Source organism: Atractosteus spatula, chromosome 4 (genome assembly GCF_055471065.1).
Source record: "Atractosteus spatula isolate fAtrSpa1 chromosome 4, fAtrSpa1.hap1, whole genome shotgun sequence".
Taxonomy (NCBI): domain Eukaryota; kingdom Metazoa; phylum Chordata; class Actinopteri; order Semionotiformes; family Lepisosteidae; genus Atractosteus; species Atractosteus spatula.
Window position 1 is genome coordinate 52,637,311 of NC_142709.1, and position 27,623 is coordinate 52,664,933.

General features: G+C 41.0%; 1 protein-coding gene across 2 annotated transcripts; it reads right to left on the bottom strand.

Annotated features, from left to right (window-relative positions):
• Positions 1-1,617: 1,617 nt before the first annotated feature.
• Positions 1,618-25,927, bottom strand: fam168b (family with sequence similarity 168 member B). Of its 2 annotated transcripts, none has more exons than XM_088912885.1 (7): positions 25,779-25,927; positions 15,544-15,626; positions 14,277-14,360; positions 13,313-13,449; positions 10,703-10,880; positions 10,154-10,279; positions 1,618-8,087 (listed from the first exon to the last, which is right to left on the bottom strand). In XM_088912885.1, exons 2-6 carry the CDS (start codon positions 15,611-15,613, stop codon positions 10,167-10,169), a joined length of 582 nt encoding a protein of 193 aa, XP_088769011.1. In that variant the 5' UTR covers positions 15,614-15,626; positions 25,779-25,927; the 3' UTR covers positions 1,618-8,087; positions 10,154-10,166. The 2 variants fall into 2 exon arrangements, with proteins under 2 accessions (XP_088769011.1, XP_088769010.1); XM_088912884.1 differs by having other exon boundaries at positions 10,703-10,883; positions 25,779-25,925.
• Between the last annotated feature and the right edge of the window lie 1,696 nt (positions 25,928-27,623).

Below are 27,623 nucleotides of genomic sequence, written 5' to 3' on the forward strand. Positions count from 1 at the left end.
AACTTGTGGCCCCAGCACTGCAAGGCACCATGTGCCATGAGAGATCTTCAATGCCAATCTCCTGGGGCACAGGTCACACTTACATTTGCTTTTAATGAGCTCATTGAACTAATTGGGTTAACTAATCTTGTTCCTCAGTCGAGAGCAACCAATTTGCAAAACATTTTCTCGAATAGTCCTCCAGTGTCACTCCCTTTTGGTTGTGGTTTTCTGTTTGGATTTTACTTGGTCTAACTGAGGCCTTCATCTTCATCTTCATTGAAGCATTTGTACATTTTCTGTACCTTGGTTTTAGCCACTCCCTGCCTTAGCTGTATTAGCATCAAACGAAGCATCATTATTTATGGCATGTGTGATGATGGAAAAGTAAAGAGATTGTGGACAGTAGTTATAGTGTCATTGTTATAGGAATCATTAGGGTTGATTATTCAAACCTAACTGATGCACTCAAGTGACTTGCATGAGCACCAAATCCTTTTATTAGATTGAGCACAGATGAGGCATTCACCCTGCTGAATATCAAACCTGTGGAAATCAAGAAAGAAACAGAAGGGAAATTTTGGCCATGTTATCAAGAGACTAGTGCCTTTGTGCCATCAATCTGTTGAAGGCTGGACTAAAATCTGCACTGTTGCTTGCTGTCACAGCCAAACATCCCTTACTGCCATTACTTAAACAGCAATGGATAGTAAGATAATAGGAGGATCCTCAGAGAAAGGTGATGTGACACACATCTATACAAGAGGAATGAGCAAGAATCACACATGACAGCATCTGCAAACTGGTGCAAGTTGCACCAGCCTGTATTGCTTCCAACACGGGCCATACGCACACTACTTAGCAGTGTGTAAATTACATATTCACAATTATCCTGCTGTTGACAGTAAAATGTCATGTACTGTATGACATAATAATAATGTCGGTGCAGCCTCTACAGAAAAAAAAAAAACTTTCCTGCGTCTTTGTAAATTACTTTTGGTTTGAAACTCCTTATATAATTACCAAGAAATATAGAATGTCTCAGTCCATCTTTGACTTGAATAAATAGCTACTCCATGACACTTATCACCTTCTAATGAATTACTAATTAATCATGTACAGTTCTGAAGATACGCTGTAATAAATGCTGATGGTTTTGCAGGTATCCAACTCAATTTCAATGCAATAACACTGAGAGGGTGCAGTGATAAACTGTACTTTTACTTGCTTCTTACTCATTGTTAGCTTTGTTAAAGGTACAAATATGTACAACATGGGCTACACAGAATACTGCTCAATTGGCATCTTCAGTTAGCCTTACACTGATCCCGCTGGCAGTGGAAACCATGGAGACTCCAAACAGGAAGAATGAGACTCGGGAATCAACATACAAAGCAAATACAGGTCTGGAAGTAGAGGGATCTTTGTACAATTTAGCTGTGTCCCCTTGTAAAAGAACAAACGTCCACATTATTTACCTGAACTAAAAAATCTTGCTTCCAGAACATGCATGTCAGTGTCAATGAAACTTGAATTTGAATCAAATCATTATTGCTATTAGTGTGAATGGGATGAACACCGACAGTCCTGTTCAGACACAAAGAGACTCTTGGAGCATGCAGAAAAAGTCCAACACAATTAAGCAACACAATTCAATCTTTATTGAAAATTTTAAGTATTAATACATTACTTTTTGTTACATTAAACGTGCCTTAAAGAATTTAAACCTCTGAGCTCATCTACTCTTCAGATTGCTTTTACAATGAAAAACAAACAAAATGAATTTACACATAATTCAACTGGCTCAGAATGAAAACTGAAAATGGGAAAAAAAAGAGAACTCAGCTGTGTTCCATACAATTATTGTCAGATGTCAAAACATTTGATGCTTTTAAAAGTTTTCATTTCTATTTTTGGAAGACAACACTAACCTTAAATAAAAAAAGAAAATACCGAAAAGTTTGCTCGTTCAGCATAGTGTTTCATACATAATAAAAAGGTAAAAACAGTGCCATCAAACAGCAATGGATAAGACAATAGGTAGGGTTGTGTCAGAGAGGCTGCCATTTGTTTCCTATTGTGGACCAGTCTGATTTGGTCTTGAATTGAGTCCTATATAAAAGCAACACAGATCTGCAGTGTAATTTCTCTCTCTCCACTTGACATCACCTATTTTACAGCTCTAGGCTCAGTGCGCCTCTGCACAGTTATCCAACATTGTAGTAACTTGACATTTAGGGGAAAAAAAAACCTACAAACACACTTATCTGAAAGCATAAAGATAAGAATCCCCCACCTTTGAAATGTAGCCAAGCGCATTTCTTTTTAAGAAACAAAACAAACACATCGCTTTGGAATTTTTAATATGTACTCAACAGGAATACAGTGTCATTCACCACAAGTGCACCAATCTGGACAATAACAGCAGACTCTGGCGTCTCATCACACACACACACTATTCTGGGAGAGGTGATTGGACACAGCCTCGAATGTGCTTCACACAGAGAATCACTGCTACAGAAAACCGCTCAGCATCAGGATCAATCCAAGGACAAGGACTGTTATACTTTTAGCAGTACATTCCATTTCTCGTGCCACCTTTGTGCACTTTGAGCTATGGGTGCCATGAAACCACAAGACAGCTCTAATGACTGAAATATCAGGATGTAGCAGGGACACACTATGAAGAGGCTCTCTAAATATCTTCACTCTTCAATACAGCCTACTACTATGGATCTCCATCGTGCAGGAACAACCCTCAAGGTAACAAAAAAGAGAAACTCAAATCCTGGCAAAATAATGAAATCAATTAGCTGACACCATTTGCTTAACAGGAGGGCAGTGAATTTCTGCAGAAGACCAGCCTTGTAAGAAGCAAGAAAACGTGTGTTGAAAAGCAAGAGGGGGTCTTTTTGGGGGATGTCAGTTTTGTCATTTGACAACCCTTAAGAGACTGTGGTATGCTTAAAAATAAACAGTTATAATTATATGCTGTGGAACAACCATTCTGAATAAATGCTCTTTTGCAAACCAGCTCAATCTTAATGGTGGACAGCAGATTAGCCTCATTGCTAGTTACTTCATTTGATCGCTTCATATTTCAAGACACAATGCCACCTAGTGGGTACCAAAAACATCAAGATTGCCCACTGCACAAAAGCATTCTGCAATACTCTAACCTTACATGTGGTAGTATACAACACTGCTCCATATCTGAAAACGTTTACCTGGACACACTGTGTGACGCAACACCCATCGTTGTTCCATCATGGATTTTAAGAAACCACTTATTACAGTATCAAATCTACAGAGAAACATGTTCATGACAGGCGTGGTCATCAATTCAGATCTCCCTGATGGAGTGCAGTATAAAGCCACGCTAAAAATCGAAGCTGTTTCATGCTTAAGTTTGGGAAATAAAATTGACCCCCAGGATGAGATAATACATTATTTTTCTGGTTAATCTAATTTCTCAATCATTTCAAAATTTCAATTAAAAACTTTTTTGGGGGGCCATCGTGCTTTAAAGGTACTAATAACTCTCCTTCTCTTGCCAGGTATTTGTTTTTTTTTCCTTTTTCCACCTGGAGAACCGATTTAGGGGAAGGGTGTGCGACTCCAGTCCCAGAGAGCCACAGCATCTCCTGGTTTTCACTGCAGCGTGGCTCAGAATGAGTTAAACAGATCAATCAGTTGCTTAATTAGGACGCGTTAATACTCTTTCCAGATCTCTGCTCACTGACCATGTGAGGTCAAACCCTGCGGCTTTCCAGGATCTCATCTAGATCAACCAATATAATTCTGGTAGCTGTTCTTCCATTACAAATTTTTAACCATCTCAGTCAGCATCATTCTAAACACTTCCTGTGAACATTACCCAGATAGCTGGGTAATGTTCAGAAGTCGTATGCAACTCTTCTACAGCACACAGTGCTTTTTAGTCATGAATCCTTGTACTCTGTTAACAACCATGAATAAAATCTCCTTACACCTTTATTACACTAACATATCGGTCAACAATACAGCCTTGCGTCTGGAAAAATTAGAGAGCTAGACTGGAAAATTAAAAGGAACCTGATCACCTCAGTGTAGCTCAATCCTATAGTCCTAGCAACACGGTGCATACATTTTCTATCTATTACTTGGTCTTTTGACACTAAGACTGCAGGAATACTTATAAACAGACAAAGAAGAAATAATACAGATGTGTGGACATGTGACTGAGTGCGAACATTTGTGCCTGAAATCGTGTCCATTTAGACTGCAAAGCAAGGAAGGGATGGAAGTCATGTACTTTAGGTTAAATTATGTATAAGAAAGGCCTGGTCATGTGAGCAAAAAGACTACACAGATGCAGCACACTGGAAATCACCTGAGCCTAGCTCTATAAGGATAGTATCACTGGACTTTGCTGAGGTACTTCGAAAGCTGCCAAACATGTTAAGGGAGGACACTGATTTGATCAAAGATCTAGAAGAAGCAGCTAAGCATCTTTAAGTAGTGTCTTTGAGTGTCGTCCTCAATCAAGTGTGCAACAGAAAGTAGAACAGAGGAATTTAAGGAATTTTGAAAATAAAAAGTAAAATCCCTCCAAAAAACCACGTACCTCTGGCAAACAAAACATCACAGTACCTTGGATTATACAGACCTCAGCTGGCCTGGTCATTATGAGGAAAAACTATCTTCTCTCTTACACGCAGAAAGATCACAGGATACTTCAGAGTCGGGAAAAATAAAAAGGCATCAATCTGGCCTCTAATGTTATCCTTTCATTTGGAAACAAGCAATTGGTGTAACAAAGTCAAAGTTTCTTTTGTTATAAATGTAATGAAACTAAACTGTCAAGTAACCACAGCTTTACAGAGCAGCCTCTAGGAATGTATATGAGAAATTTAAGAACAAGACTGGATATTCATTTTTTTTTTAAAAATGATCATCACAAGTGCAATCTAAAAGAGAAACACCTTGAAGTGTTACTCAGTGCCCTTTTAAATAGTAAAAAAAAAAAAGACTTGCTAAAATTGCATTGCTTAAAGGAAAATTTTAACATTTCTCTATGCGCTTTCTAAAAAAACAAATAGTGAACATCACCACTAAGGAAGGAAAACTAATAACTACCACCAGAGCCATCTTTTCCACTGCTAGTGTGGATTGCCGTATTGAAATGTCATGAAAGGGAGCCACCAGGCAGTGTCATCTAAAATTCAGCTACCACTGGAAAGTTTGTTCACATTGCAGTGCCCAGCAGAAAACGCAAATGAAAAAGATCAGAATTGTAAGGTGGTGTTGAGGACATCTACATTAAAAATAAAAAATAGAGGGCAAGTAGGAAACAAGTTCACAGCTGAGATGTGTACCATCCCCCTGTTGCTACAAACACTGCAGATAAACACTAATATTGAAGAAACAGTGAAGACAATGAAGGAATTGTATGGAACCATTCTGAAAGTGGTCTATATACTGTACAATCATCGATGAATGCTGAAAAGCCTACAGGCCAGAAACATCTGCAAATAGCCTACTTCATATTCTTCTATGCATGTTTGGAGATCGTTTTAGAAATTGAAAAATCAGATGCACTAGAATTGCTACTACTTTAACTTATGTTTTGTTTGATTCAAATAGTTTTGATTCTTTAGGATCTGCAAATGAACTGAAACCTTCACATAAATGTAACAGAGCATTGGACTGATTCTGACTTAAGTTTTAAGCTGCTTGATGGGTATATTTTAGTTTTTCTATAACCATGCCGTAAGACATTTCTCTTTATTATATAAACAGGCTGCTCAGAAGATAGGAGTACATATAGTGTAGTCTGTTTAAGGACTGATACAAATACATATTGAATGATATCCATCCGTTTTACTTTGCAGAGAACAAAGTTGGAGGAGACTACTGGAAAGTCAAGTGCCCTGGTCTAATACTTCTGCGTCTTAAATACAAGATACTCGTGCCACAGGTTGGAACAGCAATTGAAAATGACATGTGATTTGAAGCTTGGGTCACCTACAAAATCTACCCTCCAGAAAAATGTATCCATATCCATAGTATAAAGAGATACTGTCCATTCACTGTTTCATGTCCTTTTCAAACTGTTTAATCCTTAGGTTCAACCTCAGTGCAGAGACTGAAATGATGTCATAATGTGATCTTATCAGCTATGAGGCCTTCTGTTTAAAAACAACAAAGACAACTCTCTCTGAAATACATGCTATAATTGTTCCCTTGCAGTTTGAGAATAAACCAGTTTCATATTTAACTTTTTCCTCGGTATACAGATGCTGCAGTTTTTGTTATTCGGAGGCAAAGAAATTGTTCTTGCTGAAAATTATGAAAGGCTTCTTCTCATTTGGTGCTAAAACCAGATACCATCTTAAATATTACTGTGCTGCATATGTAGATGCACACACACAAACCAAGGGGCATTAAAAATGCATTTATAAACAAAGCAATAGCATATTAGGTTTTTAATGCCTCTCAGTATAAATTTAGGGTCTCCAAAACAAACGTATTTAAATGTAAAACATCCAGTCACTGAAAAATCTATTAAAAAGGGAGGTAAAATTTGGAATTATCTTTAAGGTAAGCAGAAAGATTACGACTCTGAATTAATAGATGGCTTATGTCAATGGCTGAGTCTATTCGTACATTACCTCTGTCTTTGATTATATAATTTAAGATATCTTTTTCTACAGTTGTATTTGCTGCTCTTGGTCAACGCTAAACAAAATGAGACCTAGAATTCCTCACGGCAGTATAAAAGCATCAGAATTGACTAGACGACTCAAACTAAATAGCTGAATTACAGCTGTTCAGTTCTGACCTGGGAAGTGCTGAATCACAAAAAATAGACGTTAATTTCTTGACACAAAATGGCGGGTCCGACGCAACCTATTTGTCAGTCAATTCAAGTCCTGCACCACTGTCACAGTTTCTTTGGGCCCTAATAGAAAAAGGACCTCCCGCCACATAGGGCTCAGCTTTCTTTCACTGAAGAGCTACACACTGCAACTCCAAGTAAATTCTTCCCATTGTGGTTTATTGAACTATAAGCCTGTAGCTTTTGAAAGTAAAATGACTAGTGTGCGTGCGTGCTAAAAACCGACAACCAGGCTGCGGTCCCCTTTCAAAACGGTTTCAGTCTTCAGGCTGTGCTCGTTTGTTTATGGTGCTTTTTCCCCTCCATGTGTCAGTATTAGCAGGGCTTTGCAGTTTTCCCGTCAGGTGTCAAATGAGAAACAAAGCACAGAAATCAGAAGTACAGACCAATTGTGCAGAACTGTTCAAAGCTCCCCAGGCCTAGACCTTACTGCACACTTCTTCAATACGTGCGCACTCGCTCCACCACGGACATGTGCTTCTTTGACAACACTACACGCAAGGACACAAAGGCAGCGGCTTCATGAACACACCACTCACCACCACCTCATTCACCTCAGATGCCATTCCTCACCAGCTAAATAGATGCAGCACTGCCCATGAAATGAGACCATCTCCTTTGGTCTGACCACTCAGGCAACACCAAACCAGAAAAGAATTCTGAACTGTAGTGCATCAAACCAAACTGCACTGAGCTTTTTTTTTAGATATATACAACAGGCTTACACTTTTTAAAGAAAATGAACATTAAGACATTGCATTAGTGATACAGAGTTGCAGAGAATTGTTTTTCATGATCTTCTTTCACTTCCTTTGGATTTTTTGCATACGACAGTCTTGCATCAGTCACTGCAGGTAGATTGAGCAAGCATTTTTTTTTGTATTTAAACATGCATTCAACCAGATATGGACCCAAATTAAATTTTACTCCCTTTTTAACATTTTTATAGCTATAAAATTGCAAGACAGTCCACAAAACACACGTTTGCATCAAGACCTTGTTACCAGATGTGAGATATGCAGTTGAGGCTGAGAGGGGTGCCCGGTAGTGTTTCGGCAAGGTGTTGGGAGCATGGGAAGATTCCCTATTCCGGTTCCATTTTTGTGTTTTCGTACAGATTATTTTTTAGCATTTTGGAAGGAAGAAATCCTGGTTGGAGACATCGGGGCATCAGCACCAATTGAACAATACTGGACTGAATATGAATGCATATCTACCATCTTTAAACCTGTAAAGACCAAAAAAAGCATAGTTTTAGTAAATTAATATTAATTTTAAAATTGACATGTAAAAAGCTAAGCATGCATTTTGAACGGGGGGGGGGGGGGGGTATTGCACACAATGGCTCTTTTTCATTGCTTCTACATGCAAGATGCCACGTTACACGTTTGCAATCCATCTCCATCCTGGAACACGCACGGTTCCACGTAAATCGGGATTTAACTGACAAGAGGCAATGCCAAACTAACTGACAACTTGCAACTAAGCAACAACAAAAGTACATGATGGAAAATGTCCTTCTTGGCAATCCCATTATTGCACAAGTGTTAGACTCGATATTAAGTAACATACACAGAATTAACAAAGAAATAATCGACAGACCAAAGTAATTTGCATTAAAGAAATACTACCTTACTAAAGACAAAGAAAAAAAAAACAATCACAGGTTGTCGATATGTGGGAATTGCCGGTTTGGTACTGATTTAGGTGCAACCTCACGTCTGTCTCCGTGGATCTGGGTTACAGACAGCAGGTGTCTCCGACATAAATCGGAAGGTCAGAGCTCTGTCACCATGTGCTCTCTGTTCCAAAAAAAAAACTAAAATGCTTTGCTGCACTTGCTGTCTTGCATTGTATTTCTGCTTCAGTGTATATTGGGCCACATGAGGTTTATGCAAAATGCCACCCTTTTCAACTATTTTATTAGTTTGCCTCTAACTGCTTTATAACAGCTATATAGAACCTTATTTTACAGTTTTCAAATCAGAGGATGTAGAATAAAGGCATCAGCTAAATAAATCAATGCTCAGTTTTCCAAGAGTATAACTTTGACCGAGGGGCACATTCCAAACATTTCAAAGTCTCATACACTTTTGCTAAATACAGTGCACAACAACTTAGTATTTGGAAAGGGAGCAACAGTAAAGCACTGGGCAAATACTGAAACACCACCTGACAAAAAAAACACAATGGAACTCCCAGGGTTTACTCAGTTGGATCAACACTCTCTCAGGTAAGAAATACAAAGCATCTGCACACTTGATCCAACTTTAAATGTGCATGTAGGTGAAAAATTAAAGCAAACACTTCCACATATTAACACATTTCACATTATTAACAACGTTTAAGCTATTAATAAGCAATGTTTGACTGAAGAGCTTTAATATGTAATCCATCACATGTGCGACCTGTGACTTGGATATAGTGTTTCCAAAAACATATGGTTGACCAATGGGAGCAGGAACAGTTGCCCTCTGGGTGGACAATTTAGCACAGCCAATCAAACCTGCCCTGTATGTCTCTAGATAGGGTGGGAGGATACCAGAGCATACAGTAACACCGGAAGAAACACATGTAGAAACAACATGCTAACTCCGGGACATGCTAACTTCAGAACCAAAGCTAGAACCCACGACTTGTGAGACAACAGTACTACCTACCCTGCCTCCATAATCAGCAACAAATTTGCCAAATTCATGTGGGAGTTCCTTTTCATTTTTAACACCTACTACTTAAAACAGGTATGAATCACACAAAGATGGAAATATTATATGCATTCCAGTGACACCATGCTTTCTAGAATCCAGTTCACTGCAAAATACTGTTTTCCAGGCTGTGATTTTTGAATATTGGTGGATATCCATCTACAGTGCTGTTGGGAACACAGCAGGCAAGCGCATGGCTCCTCGGGCATGTCAGCAGCACACTCTTCAGGCATGCTGCCCTGCGCTGTCTCAGAGAGCAGTACTGCACTGCCCAACAAGGGCACTCGCTGACTGTGGCTGCAGAGAGCCCTGCTCAAGTTGAGAAGCAGTGCCCTGGACAGCAGATGTCTTTGTGAACTGAACCAGTCAACAACTGATTCTGAAAATACAAAGGTTGGCAAAACAGAACGCCAAAGCCAAGATGGAACCTCAACTGTTCGTACAATAGGGGCTCAACATCTGCCAATTAAACATTTGTGAATCCGCTTACTTGAATTTCAGTCTGGAATAAAGTGAGATCACGCTGCCGTTCTACTCGGGCGAAGACTGAGCCGCACAGAAGCACAGACACGAGCTACCAAACACTTACACTGTCGGACAGTTCACCACTGTGGGGGCACGTAGCTGTAGGTGGGCGTGCCAGGGGGCCGGTATGTGGGCATTGTGACAGGGTGAGGGGCTACTGGAGTTGGGGAATGAGTCGTCAACAAAGTCCCTGGGAAAAAGAAAAATATACACAGGTTCTAAACAACAGGAAGAAACAACAGCTTTGACCTCCTTTTGCAGCTAAAATCAACAACATTTAAGTGGAAAATGCGAAAGACAGGAGAGTGAAGGTGGTATGAGCACAAGAGTTTGAGACCCTTTCCCACCTGCAATGTGAATAAAAACCCTGTGGACACAGTTGTCTAGGAAGTTCAACACTCAGAGTTAGTTACAACAGCCAGCGAACGGTTCCCTTTGTAAGACTGGAGCCATTGGTAAGGCTGGCAAATGCAGGGCGGAGTAAATAAAAAAAAAATCACAATGTTTTTAATTCCCAGACAGGCCTTTGGTACGATTATATCACTCTCTTTTCGAAACGTATCACACCACCGAAATAATTGAAGAGCCATGACAGGTGGCATTAAGCACTTACCAGCGGACATCGCCATAGTGGTCCCTGCTACCATCCCCATGGCGACACCGTTGGCTCGAGGAGGGGGAATGGGAGGGGCATACATGGCAGCTGGCATGCCATTGGGCTGCACCACTGTGGTGTGGTGAATGACATGAGGGGGTGTGGCGTAGAGAGGCTGTGTGTAGTAAGTGCCCTGCTGCTGAGAAAGAAAGAGAGTCACTTCATGAGACTGCCATTAGATGCTCAAAACAGGTGGCAACTCTCTGATGCCAACACTTTCCTGAGCTAACCCATCAAATAACAAAACACTGTTAATTAGCAATGGACGATGAAGACATTTTCAGTTATTGCTTCTACTAAGTTATTGCTTGCATCTACTGTAATTTGACAGGATGATCACAGAATATAATAAGGCAAGTCCCTAAAGAGTCGATCATATTGAAAGATGTCTACAACTGATAAGTTACACATAAAGGAGTAGGGAATAATGCAGAACATTAAAATCATTAAATGATACACAACATTTACAGCAGGTACTCATTAGTATGACCTTCTAAAATATCTGTATGCAAGTGGTGACAAAGGAAAAAAAACTTATGGAAAGATTGAAAGGTAGGGCAATCACCATCACTACTGCTGCTGATTCTAGAACAAACTGCAGCCCAGACACAAGAAAATGCAGAGTGCAGCTGCAATTAAAGCAGGTTACTTGTTTTTCTTCACCTGATATCCAATTTGCTACAGTGCATTTATTTCTAAGTCAGGTGAATCCATTTATTAACAGCGGGTGCACTGGTAAAACTGGTAAAACTGACCTCAGTGGTTCTTGATGCTGGCCCAGGGGACCTCTGTGTTTGGCTTTCAGAACAACTGGGCCCTTAACCACCAATACTCATCGATGCATTTAACCAATATGCTTGCTTATTTAGACTGCGTTCTGCACTCAGGCCTTGTGTTTAGAAAACTGCCCTAAGGTAGAGTAAACCCTTGGTCTAGCACACTTCACTTTAAAGGACATCTGCATAAGGGGAATTAAGTTTTTAAAATCAGAAATACCCGACATTCCCCACAATAACGATGTAATGCACAAAAATAAAATAAAAATAGTACTACGTAGGTTTACCCTATAAGGTATAATTGCTTACAATGGGTGTTGACAATCGTATGCTTTAGCAAATTTTATACTTTACGTTTACCATACATTAGTTTGTATATTTATGCATATTTATGGAATAAATGTCATTGACTGTGTTGATTGCAATTGCTAAAAAATTGTCAAAAGATCGAGTAAGCATATATATAGTACATGTGCACGTGCATGTATTTTTCTCATTCAATAGATTTGGTGATTTGGGCTGAAAAAAACATCACGATTGATTTAACACTTTCTGCAGTAACAGACACCAATTTCCGAGTATACTCTCAACTTGCCGATTAAGAATTTGCTCACTTATTTCTGACAGAAAAGTTCTTAACAGGCGATCAACTGAGGATGAACACAGAGGGGGAAGGACACTATTAAATGCCTGCAGTGGCAATGACTCTGTCAAAAACTCCCACAAGGATTACATTTCAGGTCAGGACAGCTCTGAAACAAGGAATTCACACAGGGCTGATGCCAATTACGAACAATTTTTTATGAGTGAGGGGGAAAAAAAGAAAAACAGGTCTAAATTAGAAACAGGAAATCAATTTCCCTGTGATTAAAGAACAAGCAGCAAAAAAATGAAGGCAGAGCATCTCCTCGATCCAGGTCCGAGAAACACTGTTTGACGCGATTGAAAAGAAAAATCTAAAAGACGTAAACCAGTAATAGTAAACCAGGGAAGACTAAGGACGGAAATTTTGGATAAAAAATAGATTAGCAAGTAACGTCCAGAATTTAAAACCTAAACGTCTGCAGTTGCCTTTTCCGAGCAAGTGTGTAACTGATCCTTCATTCTACCAACACTGCTTCCTGCCCCTCTTTTCTCACAGGCCTGGCAGCAGTTTAACTTTTACTCCCTGGCAAAATGTTAGCTTCAACCCAACCCAAGTTATTAAGCAGCTAAACTAAGCAGAAACTGTAAATTTTCAGATAGTATGTTGCGTGCACAGCTGTTAAGTACATAATCAACATGCTGTCCTTTGAACACCCATCAGCGTTTCAGAGATCGCTGGTAAAGAGCCTCCAAGAATTAATTTTGATCAGCGTGCTTGCTGTTGCTAAGTGACAAGATGCTGTAAGTGGGAGGAGTCTGGGCTTTGTTGAGATAGGTGCTGTGCTAGGTAGTGAGAAAAGATTAAATAAAAATAGCTGAACATTTGCGTCAAACAATAAGGTATTCACTATGCAAAAGACGAAGGTCAGGAAATACAAAACGCTGCTTTTCCCTGATGTTTCCGGATTCAACGCAAGATCCAGCCAAAGCCCTAACAAGGACAATTATGATGATTAAAATCACCACAAAAAATGTGATCTCTGTGAGAAGAAATACCCACCCCTGCTCCTGGAGATCCCCAGACTTGCATGTTTTGTAGAGAACCTGGGATTTTCATAGACTAAGGCCTGGAAACAGTGTTCGCTTGTAATAAGTGGAACGCTGCAGTTAAGCCACTGAAAGAACAGAAGAGCCGATCGCGTGTTACCTGTGCGTAGGGGTTCTGCTGGGGGTAGGCACTTCTCACTGGGTAGACAGCAGCCTGATAGGGGTTTGGTGATGAGGAGTAAGGGGGAACCGCACCAGTGGTTGGGGATACTTTGTATGGCGTGCCTGGAGTGTACCCTGAAACAAAGCCCACAAAAACATGCTGAATCTCACCTGGCACCTCAGAAACAGACATCACTTCATTCCAACAGTTGTAACAAGAAAGTTCAAGGTCTCCCCCCCTGCATATTTCTCTAATCGTCTAACAAAATTCTAACATTTGACTATTAAAATCAGTATTTTGACTTTTCCTTTTTGACAGGGCAACTTAGAAAAGCCTAAGTGTGATACAGGAGACTCTAGACTGGCTGAACTGGAACTAGGCACTTGCTCCAGGTACGGGTCAAGTCATACTGTCCAGATAATGTCAGGGCTAGGTTCTTGGCTGAACTGGACCAGGAGTCCCAGAGCACACAAGCCCTCTTAACAGTGGACCAGCAGAGCTGGACATATATCCTTGACTCGCTGAGCAAGAATCCCCAGGTGCCGCTATGAGGCGCTTCATCTCTCCAGTTGGGGAAAAAACTCCAGTTGGGGAGAAAACTCCCCAGTTAAAGCCTGTGAGGTTAGCACTGTGTAAGAAGGCAATCCGCCCAGACAAGTGCGTGCTCTTCAGAACTGTAAGCTCAAGAGCAGCAGGGGGAGCAGCTGGCAATTCCAGGCTATGACGAGGAAAAGAAGTGGCCCCATTTCACAAAAATGTTTGGTGCTTCAATGAAATGCAGATATGCACAGACAGCTACCAGAGCATTTATGCGCTATGGTAAACACTCTGGCTCATATTAGTGTGACAGTTTTGGCAGAAGAAGTCTTAAGACATGACAGCATGGGAAGGCTCTGTGAAGCCCAGACAGCAGCTTGCGACTGGCACAGAGCCCTGCATCTGAGGAAGCATGCACTCCTACCTGTCTGGAACGCTGTGCTGGCTCCTGGGTACATGTTGGGAGAGTATGCTGGAGCTGCTGCCGCATAGCCAACTGGAAAACCAGCTACAGACGAAACACAGCAGTGACATACGCAGATCAGAAAATGAGACATCACAGACAGGAATATAGGCCATCATAACTAGGCCAGATCTCACTCTATCTACCCAACAGAGTACTGACAAAGATTAAAGAAATAAAGAGAGCTTTTTAAAATGAGTTCCGTCTGACAGCTGCTATTACAAGCTGGTGGAGGTGACAAGATTTGCAGCGGCGTGATTACTTTGAAGTGGGATCTTGTCAGGTTTCAGAAATTAAGCCAGGCTGAGGGACCTCCAAAGAAATCCAAACTGCCGCAGGTTGTGCTAATTGACAAGTAGGTGGCACTCTTTCCCTTGGACCATAATTTTGGAGCAGGTACACGGTTCCAAAGAGCAGGGGTGTTAATCAACATATCTTGACTAAATTCCACTCTGAGCTTGTGCAGTCGGGTCTTAAAAGTTCCACCTTATTTTAAGTGGTGAAGCAATTTCTCACATTTTGCTGCCACACATCCTCTGGGATGAAAAGTGCCAATCCCAATAAAGAAGAAATATAAATATAAGGAATTATGTTCATCGTGTTTGAAGAGAAGCATCAACTAAAGGAAACCAGCTGCCATCAATTCTGACCACAGATATTGATCCTATATCCGACTGTCAAAAAATGAAAATGCAAGAAAGATAAGAGCAATTTAATTGTAATTCATTGGACAGTGCTGCTGTTCCAAACTGCACACGGTTAAAGACTGCAGTTCTATACACATATCCCCATGCTTTTATTCATCCACCCAGTATCTAACTGTTTTTTTCCAATTCAGGAACGCTGGGGGAGCCAGAGCCTTTTACGGCAGGCAACACCCTGGAAGGGTAGCCAGTCCATCGCAGGGCAGACACAAACTCAGACAAGCACACATTCACACCAGGGCCAATTTCCCAAAAGCCAATTAATCTACCAGTATGCCTGGACTGCAGAAGAAAGCATGGGGAGAACATTCAAAACTCCACACAGCGAGCACCCCAAGAACTGAACCCCAGGCCCCAGAGCTGCAAGGCATCATCAATACCACTAGTCCACTATGTCACTCCCACCATGCTTTTATACTCTTGTCTGATTACAAAAGCTGTTTCACAGCATCTTAGTTACATAACACTGCAACTGCACAGGGAGCTGCGTACACTATGCTGTATCCCACACGTGCTCTTCTTACCTGGGTATCCGATTCCCTTTGAATTTGGATAGGGGACCCCTGTTGGTGCAGCGCTATAAACAGGGTTCATGCTGCAGAAGAACCTGAAAAGAAAACATTACAATATTAAAGGGTGGTATCCTGGTCTACACATGAACATGCATAACATTGGAGCATAATGCCATTTTTTACATCATATCACAGCAAAAGTGACATATAGATTTATCATTTCTAGGAAGGCAATCAGAATAAAACACTCCAGCAATTCAAGCACCTTATTAAAGATTCTATTATTGTACTGCATGCTGCATGCTGATTAAATTGGTGTACAGGAATCCTGTACCTTATTTACAGTGGATGTCCATAACACGTACTGACCCATATAGCAGTGCTGGTACTTTATGACACGGTTGTCTATTAGACAAATATAACTTGTTTAACTTAAATGACATTTTTACTGTGAGATATTACATGTTATTATGATACTTTGCATGACTTTCTAGAACCAGAAATCAGCCTGGATTAAGTTTGTCAGTCAAAATGAATGGCATTAGCAGCCTAATATAGCGAGTGACTGCTAGTTCTAGGTGAAATTAATCTCGGTTTAATGCCTTAACTGATTTACCTATGGTCTATGAGAAAAAATAGCCATGTACCTGTGTGCAGTAGTGACATTTAAAAAAGCGGCATGTTCTCAGGTTTTATTTGTTGCTGCCATTTTTAATTACACTAGGATTAACCCCAACAAATATTGACAGATGAACTCTCTGGCAATCACTTAATACTGTAATTTTGCAAGCCTCATCAAAATCCTTTTGAGTACTCCTACAGAGACATTAAAGGATGAGCAGGTTTTACTCAAGAGAAGGTTTGACTCTGTACAAAACTGCCAAAACAAAAAACCGAGTCGCTGAACAGAGGAAGGCAGTAGTATATAAGAGAGATCACTTTATTGGCCATATACAATTTCATGCATTAGGAATTTCTTTTCGCAGCTTGCTCTCCATGAGACACACAGACAGGGAGAGAAGCTTGGGGTCAGAGCGCAGGGTCAGCCGTTTACACAGCACCCCTGCAGCAGTTGGGGTTAAGGGCCTTGCTCAGGGGCCCAACGGAGTAGGATTCCTCTGCCGGCTGCGGGATTTGAACCGGCAACCTTCCAGCCACAGGCGCAGATCCTGAGCCACGGAGCCACCGCCCATGGTGGGATCATCCACTGACATGGGACATCAACACCCCAGTTCCATAACAGCAGAACCTCACGATTTCCCCCGATCTCTGCACCAGCACACGAACAGAAGGAGGCGCTGGTAAAACTGCAGGGGACGGCTCTTTCACACAAACCAGCTGAAGCATTTCCCCACACAGAGGGACTTGTCATCCCCCAAGCCGCTTGATACACAAAAGTCAACACTGCTGGAGAATGCCTTCAATCAGCACTTGACTGCTTTCAAACTACACTCAACCCCCCCCCCCACACCCTATCAGGAAAACCTCTCCTGAGGAAACAGCCCGAGGGTGCGATCAAAGACTGACACGATCATAACCTTGTCAGAAACATCCACGAGAGATAATGCAGCTGAGCTTCCACCCAAGATAGAAGCAAATGGTTTAAAAACAGTCTGAAAATAGAATCAGGAGACAGGATTTTTAATTTGCTGAGATCTGCAGTTGGGAGCCAATTTATTTGAGACAATTGATTTTTTTTTCTTTTGTCTTCTGTTGCAGACAAAAATGAAGGGGAATGCTTTATTTCATCCATTCAGAATTGTAGATTTGTCTCGTGTTAAATGAGGCATTGCAACTTCCACTTAATGCTTAACACTTTTCAGAAATGCCATACAAACCATCTTAAAGGGACGTGTTCCTTAACCCATTATATTTGAATTAACTTTCGCAAGGTGAAATACTTCCATGAAGTGTAGAGTGAAACCTTGATATAACAAACACCTCAACACAAAAGTATAGGGCAGGGTTAATTTTTTTTTGTATTTTTGTCTTATGAATCTTACACCTTATGAATCTTTTGTCTTATCAATCTTACAATCTTTTGACCTGTTTAATATTAAACAAACTCCATTTGTTTAATATTAAACAGGTCAAAAGGCATCACTTAACATTACCAAGTGTATTTCTTTCTGCTAGGCAAATAAAGCACAATTGAATGAAGGCATTATGAAAGTACCTGAATGCAGAGCAGTCACACCTCCGATAGCTACAGTATTCAAGCCCCCCTTACACCTCCCTTTACTCTCAGTTGCTGTGGCAACCCCCCAGAAGATACGTTCAATTACTCACCTTCAGGATTGCTCATCAACACTATGTCTGGCACCCACATCTGTTTAATTACACCAACCTAATTAAGGAACTGACCGGTTAGTTCCACACAACCAGATACAGCAGAAAGTAAGGTGTTATAATGGCCGATTTTCAAATTCTCATTAGGAAAGAGGCTTTGAAAAACTTCTTTCGCAAAGGGCAGGGGGGAAGCAATAGGAAGATCTAAAGAAATACTGCACCCAGAAGACAATGTGATAGTAGGTGGAAAACAGATTTTTTTAGCACTAACAAGCAAATATGTTGAGAGGAAGAAATAGGGAAGTTCATGACTTAGCATACATCCATCTTGTTTCAGAAAACAACTTAGTCCCCGATAAGAGTAGTTGAAACGCAGAGACCATCCCAGAAGCACAGAGTGCCAGGAGCGACTACACCCTAAACAGGGCACCAGAGCACTGCAGGGCACACGCGCACAAGCAAACGGACAATTTAAAGACACCAGATCACCAAGGCAGTGCGTCTTTGGGAAGCAGGAGGAAAAAACAGAGAAGGGCATGCAAACACCATATACAAAGTACCATGACTACATGTCTTAAAATGAGGAAGCTCCAATGGCTTATTTTATCTTCATTAGGCCATGAGACTCACTTTTCCTTAAATTGCTGAGGGCACAAGAAGTGCAATACTACCTGGTGTTAGGTGAAGGACACTCCCAACCTACTTTGGGACAGATGGTAAATCGTTATTAATTGTAGCCAATGAAATGCAACAGCCTGCTCTTTGAAAGTTCAGCATATATTTGAAGTGCTTAGAACCAATGAAACATTTGGTCCATAGGTAGTTTTCCATAGGAGTCAAAAAAAGAGCCTGGTATATCGCGTTTGATTTCCAGGCAATTAGGAAATATTTGCAATTAGCTAGAAGAGAGCGTCAATTCTGGAAGAAAGCAATCCAGTTCCTCAGATTTCCCTAGGCTCTTTGTGAAACACCTGAAGAAGGCTCCACTGCCGGAACATTGTGTCTCTTTTCTTTTCAGCACGGAATAAACCTTAATCTGTTTCTTTGTGAATTATTCCTTCCTTCATCACATCCTTCATTCCTTACTGGAAAACTCCATGCAACCCTTGGCTCATCATTTAACACCAAGATGCTGCCAGATTTCACTTTTGCAGAGAAGAAAAGAAACCAAAAGAAATGCTTTTAAAGTGTATGAATTCATGTGAAGCTGCACATCAGGTGTAACCAGCACAAAGCTTGCACTGAATTGGCTTGACAGCTCCAAGGCAAATGCATTACATTCTTCATTTACTTACGATGATGGAGATGGAAAAAACGTTCTGATTTTTCTTTTAAAAGTTTGAGCATAAACGTTAGAACCTAAGTGCAGCTCATATCATTAACATGCTTTTCATATCCATCGTCAGTAGGGCTAGCATTTTCTAGAACTGAAAAATGAGAAACGTCAAAATTTTAAAACCTAAATGTTACGAAACAGAGCTTACAGTATTTCAATGTTTGGAAGTACTACTGAAAGGAAATCCATCTTACAATGCCAAAAATATTTACTTTTCCACAAACCCTCAGCACACAGAAACTAAGGATATTATATCAGACAATTATATCGTATTCTAACATGAAATGAGGAATGTGTGTAAAGGAAAAAGTAGTATTATGGGGCATCTTCATTTTTCTCATAGAGGAAAAACAACAGGGAGATGAGTAGCTGGACATATAATGGCAGATATAGCTACTGCCTGCTTTCTTATCATGCGTGTCAGATCACCTACTTAGAGAGCATGTCTGCACTGATCTAATCATGACAGAGTAAAGAAAACGGGGGGAAAGCAAACCAGTTGGCAACTGTGATCACAGCACGGCGTGCTTTGAAGTTGACTTTGACAATGTGTAGTTAGAGACCAAGACTCAGGGTTTGCCATTTCAGGAAGGCAGACTATGAAGGAATGGGACAGTTTAAAGGAAGTCGAGGGGGACAGATTGTATATGGAACCAGAAGAGAAAAGGGTGTCATTCAAAGGACATTCTGCCTAAAGCGCGGAACAGATCCAGCTCACATGCAATTCAAGTCAAGAAAGCAGTGTGTCAAACAGCTTAACACAGCTATTAATTGTAAATGTGTTACAAGCACTGGAAGCTCTTAAGTGTACGGCACCTAATGGTATTCTACCAATTGCACTTAAATAAATGAGATGTTATCCAGAAGCCATTAACAGAACTCTTCCCTGAGCGGCTCAAGTCAGGTGTAATATGCATTAACTGGAAAATCGCTAATGTAGCAATTTGCTGGGACCCAAGGACCTATACCTTGTAAATTTCTGGTGTACTTGTGTGTCAAGAATGTGGTGATTTTGAAGAGCATTAACCTAACACCAATCTATAGAAAGAGTGACAAAACTGAATCCTATTACATGTAAGGTTATGGTAAAGGTAAGTATTATGAGTATTATTTAGTTAATAAACATCACTTAGCCCTATATAATTTCTTGCACTAGGAATTCATCTTTTCGCATGAGACACAGACAGGGAGAGAAGCTTGGGGTCAGAGCGCAGGGTCAGCCGTTGTCCAGTGCCCTTGGAGCAGTTGGGGTTAAGGGCCTTGCTCAGTAGGATTCCTTTGCCGGCTGCGGGATTTGAACCGGCAACCTTCCAGCCACAGGCGCAGATTCTTAGCCACAGTGCCACCGCTCCGCCCGTGATGCAGATAGCAGAGGATGGTTTAGATCCATCGACCTCTGGGTTATGGGCCCAGCACGCTTCTGCTGTGCCACGAGAAACAGCAGTAATGGATACAGAGAAAACATGGTGTACTGTATTTAGATTTTCAGATGGTGTTTGATAAAGTTGATATTTTCTGAGGAATTCTTAAACTGCCGGCAGTATGTACTCAAAGAAATACATATATTTAGAATGAAATAAAAACTGAATGCTCTGGTTCAGGTGATTAGTGAAGTAGCTCAAGAGTTTACAGGAGGAGCACTGCTCTTCCTAATGTATATCAATGATCTAGATCCTGGTTTATTGGCTATACTTGTCAAACTTGCACATGAAACCAAAATAGCAAATGAAAATTAGCACACATTGTAAAACAAGGGTTCTCCATTGTTCTCCTAAAGAGTTTAATAGCATGTTTAACCAGTTTTACATTGATCATTAAATCAATTTCTAAAAAAAACAATTGCACTATGATCAATTAAGCAGGTGATTAGTTCAATTAGGGAATACTTTAGATACAATTTGGGGATAAACTCAAAGTACCTGTGTAACATTTTGCTACTATGTAACAGAAAAGATTCTGCTGCTCTGGAACTAATCCAGAAAAGGCCAACCAGTCTGACAGATTTCTGTGTTTAAAAAATGATCCTATGCTGACGGGCAAAAAGAACTGAATTATTCAAGTCTTGAACAGAGAAAAATATTCTGAATTCAAATACTCAACATTCTGGGATCAGAATCCCAGTGAATTAATTCTGATTAGTGATGCACAAACCAGAGGACACAAATGAAACCTCAGGGAAGCTATTTTAAACGGACAACAGCAGTCGCATCTTTACACAAAGGATTGTCGGAGTATGGAACAAGCTACCCACCCGGCTTCGTTGTTCAAGCTATTACCCGGCTTCTCTAAAGAAACAGCTAGATGAGATGTTCACATCTATTAGCCATAAGATACCAAACACGTTAGATGGGCCAAACTGCATCCTCTTATTTGTAACCTTGCTAGTATTTTTATTAAATTAGATGTCCATTATTCAAGTAAAGTCTTTTTTTTAAATAAAGTTTTGATAACAAAAGAGCAGCGTTCTTGAACATGTAGGATGCACAGTGAATGTAACATACAATAACAGCAACACCAATTTTAAGGAATTTCCACATCCAGAATAACAAATCAGTCATCAGGCAGCAGTTGCAAAACCACTTCGAGATCAAAACTTACAAAAGCCATTTTGCACAAAAAACTCCCAGTATTAAAAAATACAATTACTTAACACATCAATGCTTATGAAATGGAACAATTAGACTCTCTTCCCCCTTCAGCGGGCTCCTTTGATATCTGTAACCGGTATGATTATCTCACTTACAGAGCAGATAATGTGGACTTTCTAAATTAGTTGTGTAGTTGATCTTTGATTTAATCCCTTTTCATATGACTGAGAAGTGAATGGCTCCACACGTAAGCACGAGAAATTCAGAAATAAGCAGGTAGCAACAATATTAATAATTTCTAATAAGCAATTCCTTTAGTGACATGTTAATTTTTGGAGAGGAGGGATTTCTCTATTTCTCTTTAAACACCGACCCCTGTTAGCAGTGATGGATAAAGCAAATATATTGTCTGTCCATAGAAAGAAGCAAAAAGAGGATTAATTCATTAAAGGTTTCAAGTTATATGTAACGGCATAGTAGGGTAGAAAATATCGAAAATTTTGACAAAAAGGTCTAGTTTCAAAAGACACGGTAAAACTCAAATCTTCTTTTACTTGCTGAGGTTACCTACAAAACACAATAAAGAAGTCCTGAAGAATCATCAGGATGCACAAATGGGAATATGGAGGCCATTCAGACCAACCCCACTCACCTGGTAGGTAGGGGCTGACTGATCTGAGGATCTCATCCAGTGATTTTTAACTGTTCTGAAGGAATAAGTGTTGACAACATGTCTGAGCAGCTTGTTCGAGAGATTTATGATACCCCACGATATTGAAGCATTTAAGAGAAAGCTACACGAGAAGCGCTTCATTATAGATAACACCCAACTGACCCGGAAACAGTGTCAAAATCCTCCCCAGGGCCATCAGCGGATAACGATTCGAAGACGCAATAAATCTGAAACTGCGAGGAAGGCCCGTGACCCTCTCCGACTTGAAAGCTGAAAAAAAAGCCTTTCACATTGTCCAATTAACGATATTATGAGTTCCAGTGAGTTAGCGATAGCTCGGGCGGAAAGTAAATCAAAACCTGCTGTCTGACATCCTGTGACGGAGACAGAAAAGGGGCATTTCTTCTTCGGCTGTGCTTCCTGTTTCCTTCCAGTCGTGCCTCACGCCGACTGCCCAGCCTCCACGCCTCAGGGAGACCTCCTGGCCCCATGACCACCGGGTGACTTCTGGCCTCATCCGATCTCAACATGCAGGCAGGTCTCCATATTCCCTCTGGAGATGCCAGCTTTCCCGACCTGCCTGAAGATTTCCCCCCCGGAAGCTAGAAATTATAGATCTCTCTGCACACTATTTTGCACTAATCCTGCTCTTGGTTTTGCAAAAGGTTTGTTTTGACGCCGGGCATGGCAAACAAAGGCGCGCAGCCAGAAACAGAACCCACGCCAACAGAATCGCACACACGCTTCACTAGCAACGGGACGGAAAAGGCTCAGCACTCCCCGGCAGCTGATGCATTTTTAACTACAGCACACACGGCTATGTTTCCAGATGCGAGGCTTGTGCAACTGCAAAATCCCGTGGCATGCTTTAATATTTATGCATTGCTGCACACTCACCTCTTCAATGAAGCAAGGTGCAATGCAATGCCAGGCTCAAGGCCCAAGTTAAAACTGACTTGTCTTTATAATCATCAGCCACCTCACACTCTTTCCTCCTGCGCTGGCCACACAACACTTTTATAAAGCACCGACAAAAGCTCTATCCCAGGAGAGGTGGGAAACGGTTAGGCCATGTGATACTTGTGCTTACCTGACTATATTTAAGCACAAGACACCATTAGCTATTCTTGGATGCTGTAAAAACCTCTCTCACACTACATCTCAGCACTGTCCATGTCTGGCCAACAAATTTAGGTTAACAGATACATGAAAATCCAATACATTATAATCTAAGCATGGGGCATAATAGTGACACCTCTAATAATTTACCATGAATGTGATGTATCCAGAGATGAAAGCAAACGGCTCTAAAGCTTTCTTACGGGGAAAAAAAAGGCTGTTTATTTCAGAACTGAAAAGGCAAAATAATTTACAACTGTTGTTCAAAAGTCCCTAACTTTCCGTCGACATGTGCCACAGTGAACCGCGTGCAAAATTTTGTGGAGACGTTAAAAGCAAATGTGAACCGAGACCGTGAATCAGAAGAGCATGCTGCAGAGCTCAGTGCCGAGGACTCGAAAAGGGCAAAGGCAGAACGATCATCACCTGATCGATTCCAGCAGTCTGCTGGTGCCCTACAATCTTGGGAGGCACACGCATCTCGAATCACAGTTTCGTGTAAAACCTCGCTCTTCGCAGCACTGATGCAGGCTGCCGAAACGGTACAGAAAACCGTGCGAACCGCTTGCTGGTAATTGAAACGCAAGGCTGGCAGCCGATGCAGGAAGTTCTGACTTTTCCATCAAACAGGAGGGAGCTGAGCTGTCATCTAACAGGCAGGGAAATAAAATCTGCTTTCCTTGGATAAACAGACAGATGGCTTCTTCCTCAAACAAGGCACATGAGCAGTAGTATCTAAACTTCGGTAAATAAAAATACTGACACATTTGCCCTATGTAGACACTAGCGATGTATAGGTGTAATGAGTAATGGGCTTCAGACACGTTTCTCCATACTGTCAGCACACTCCAGTAATGAGTGGAATACATATTATTAACATTTAAATTGTGAAATGGACAGAAAGATGGATTTCTCAATAGCAAGTCATGTCTAAAATAGTATGCATTTTACAGTAAAGCTTGGACTAAAGAGTAAAGAATTTAACTCCCAAGATCTTACTGATGAGCATGTCAGCAGTTAGTCATCATTCACATACCAAAAAATAACCGGACACCAGCTTGTACTGAAGCTGAGATTTCTGTGAACTTGAAAGGTGACCTCATGATAACCCTGGAATTTAGGGGAGAGAGCTGTACTGCAATGTTGAAATCCGCAGCAAGAAAGACGCTTATCGTCTTCCTTGAAAAAATGTTATTTTCAGCAGTGTGCACATTAAAAAATAACATTTGGTAACCGCAAACAAAACATTGATTGAGCATTAAGGTGTACGCAAACTGGCGCTGCTTCAGTATAAAATTCAACAGCGGGTAAACCTACAACAGCCAAACAGCTCCGGACCTAGTAATACTGCCTAAAAATCTCACGAGGTGATTACAAAGGTTAGGACACAAAGCAAACCACCTCATTCGAGCACTAAAAAACACAGGCATCTTTTTCCAGCAAGCAGAATCTGTTCTCGCCACATACGTCTAAACTAGTGAGGACACCTGAGATCTATTTGTAACCCTGGAAGTCGTGAAGTTCGTGTTCCTGATTTGCCTAACGCGCCTAAGGGAAGCCCAAACCTTGACTGCCGCCGATTTAATGCGGACTCGTTAAAATGTAAAGCTTACAGCTTGTCCAAAGCACCATTTTATTAGTTTAGGTTAAAGTGAAACAACTGCACCCATACACTCATCAATCCAATATTTACAAAGAACACAGGAAAGACATGGCGCTTTGCACTAAAAGGTTTTTTAAGAGGGGGGGGGCTGGTTGCCCTCATCGGTAGCTAACATTATATTAAGCGCACTGCCTCCATCCCACGCATTATTCGCGGTGCGTGACCGTGGGTAACCTAATTAGTTGGATAATACTGGTGTCCAGATCGGCGATTTGTGTTGAAGTTTTTCGACAAGCCGACTGCGCGTCCAGGTCAGCTATCCACACCGCTTCGGGTTCACATCGTGTCGAGCTTTCCCCTGCTTCTCGGGACGGTGCGAAGCAAACTGCCGGCGGTTACACGCATTTTAAGCCGGGTACGGCGACAACCGTGAGGCTCCATTGGTGCTGTAAGGCAATCGGACAGCACAGGCCGCAGGGAGGAGTTGCAAAGCAGCCTCAGCATCTCGTATCCCTCGGTTATTCTGTATCCCATTCACCCTTCAACCCACCCTGCCTCGAAGTATCCAGCACTTGCAACAGGTACGACACAAAGACACGCATAGCACTGCTGGTATTTGCAACGAAGCATGATACTTACGATTTTCAGGCTTGCTCAACCGATTTTCCTTTTCCTCTCTCTTCTCTCTCTCTGGTATTGTTATATATTTTTCTTGTCTCTTGTGTCTCCCCTTTCCTCTCTGTCTAGAACTGCTGCGCACCAACCAAACCTACATCAGCAAACGTCACTTCCGACTAGTGGCAACTGAAGCCGGACCTGGGTCATGTGACAGGTGTCTGGGATATTATTTGTTCTGGTTATGTGACAATGATCTGTGACTTTGTGGGTTCCGGTCCTAGAGAATTGGAAATGTCCTAATGCACAGGGAGAATTATTTTAAAAAATCAAAAACTGTGCTTTGACTCTTGATTACGGTCGGAAATATTGCGACAGTGTCTGAAATAAAAGATGAAATTATTGCCTTCAGGTGATTAAGAGCTTTCAGAGCAGTAACACTCATAACATTCCTCCAATGAAAAAGTGAAACATAGCATTTTGTACTTATTTAATGACAAGAGAAGCGTGTCTGAGCAATGGATTCTACAGACATGTTACTGGACTCAGGAAATCCAAATCACCCTGTGTGTGGAGCATGCTCTTTGGTTGAACAAGACCCAAATGAGTAGATCCCAGATTCCAAGTTGGAATACATTTCTGCCCCAGTGATCCCTTGTATCCAGTAGGAGGTTGTAATTGTCAGTAAAGTTTCATGGAAGTCCAGAAGGAGAAAGAAAATACTAAATAAGCTAGAGTCTGAAGCCATCAGCCAATCATTTAAATACCTTAACATAAGCTCTTTTCAATTCTTCAAGTAAACAAAAAGAGCTCATCACCTGTAATTGAACTGCCCACTCCATAATTTTTGCAAGAAGGGACACATTGTAAATAGGGCTGTGGTTGTTAGCTACTTGGAGTCCCAGACCTGGTTTGGCACAGGTGTGATAGCAGAAAATTATCTGCAGATACAAGACCAGGTTGCAGAAATTCTTTGAAAAGCTTAGTAAGAGGACAAAGAGCAGAGAAGCCATCTCTGAGCAGGGGCCAGCAAATAGTTATTAATTAAATAATTTGTATGTGTTTAGTTGTGAAAGAACAGCTTGCTAAATAATAAGGCACAGGTAAACTTACAATGAAAGTGGGTTATTCATCTTATCTGGGTTGTTCAGTAGTTAGAAGCTAATTAATCAAAGGATCTAATTCAGCCATTAGATGAAAGAATCCAGGACACCATCTTCAATAACACGGCTGCCTAGCTTGTTCTAAACTCCCACAATCCGCTGTGTACAGACATTCCCCCAGAACTCAGTTTTATGGACCTTGTTATTTCCAACTTATGTTCACTGGTTCATGGTTCACTGTATATTCAGGGAAAAGACCTTGTCAATGGCTTTGACAATTTTGAAAACTTGAATTAGGTCCCCTCATAGCCTTTTCTGTTGAAGACTAAGAAACTCTTTTAGCTTGTCGGTATAGGACATGTTTCAGACCAGGAATGTGTTTGGTTGCTCTGAACCACAGAAGTCCAGTATTCCACAGCAGTAAAATATGATTCTATAGTGGTGACCAAATTTATGCACAGTATTATAAACTAGGTCCTACTAGTGCATCGCGCAATTTTAATATAACATACCTGTATTACATTTTTACACTTCTAAAAGTCTCCATTAATTCCAAAGGGTTAATCTCATTTAAAACGAGCCAAGTCAAGCAGAGCAGAGACGGTGTTTTTACTCTTGCCGTGCAGCAAATGAGACACTCCCACTTGTGTTTACGGTAGCTGGCCACTCGTCTTCATGGGGTCCTAACAGGGGTGTAAAAAGACAAATTATTATACCCTCAAGTGAAATACGAAGTACGCACTGATTGACTCGGAAAATGCAATTC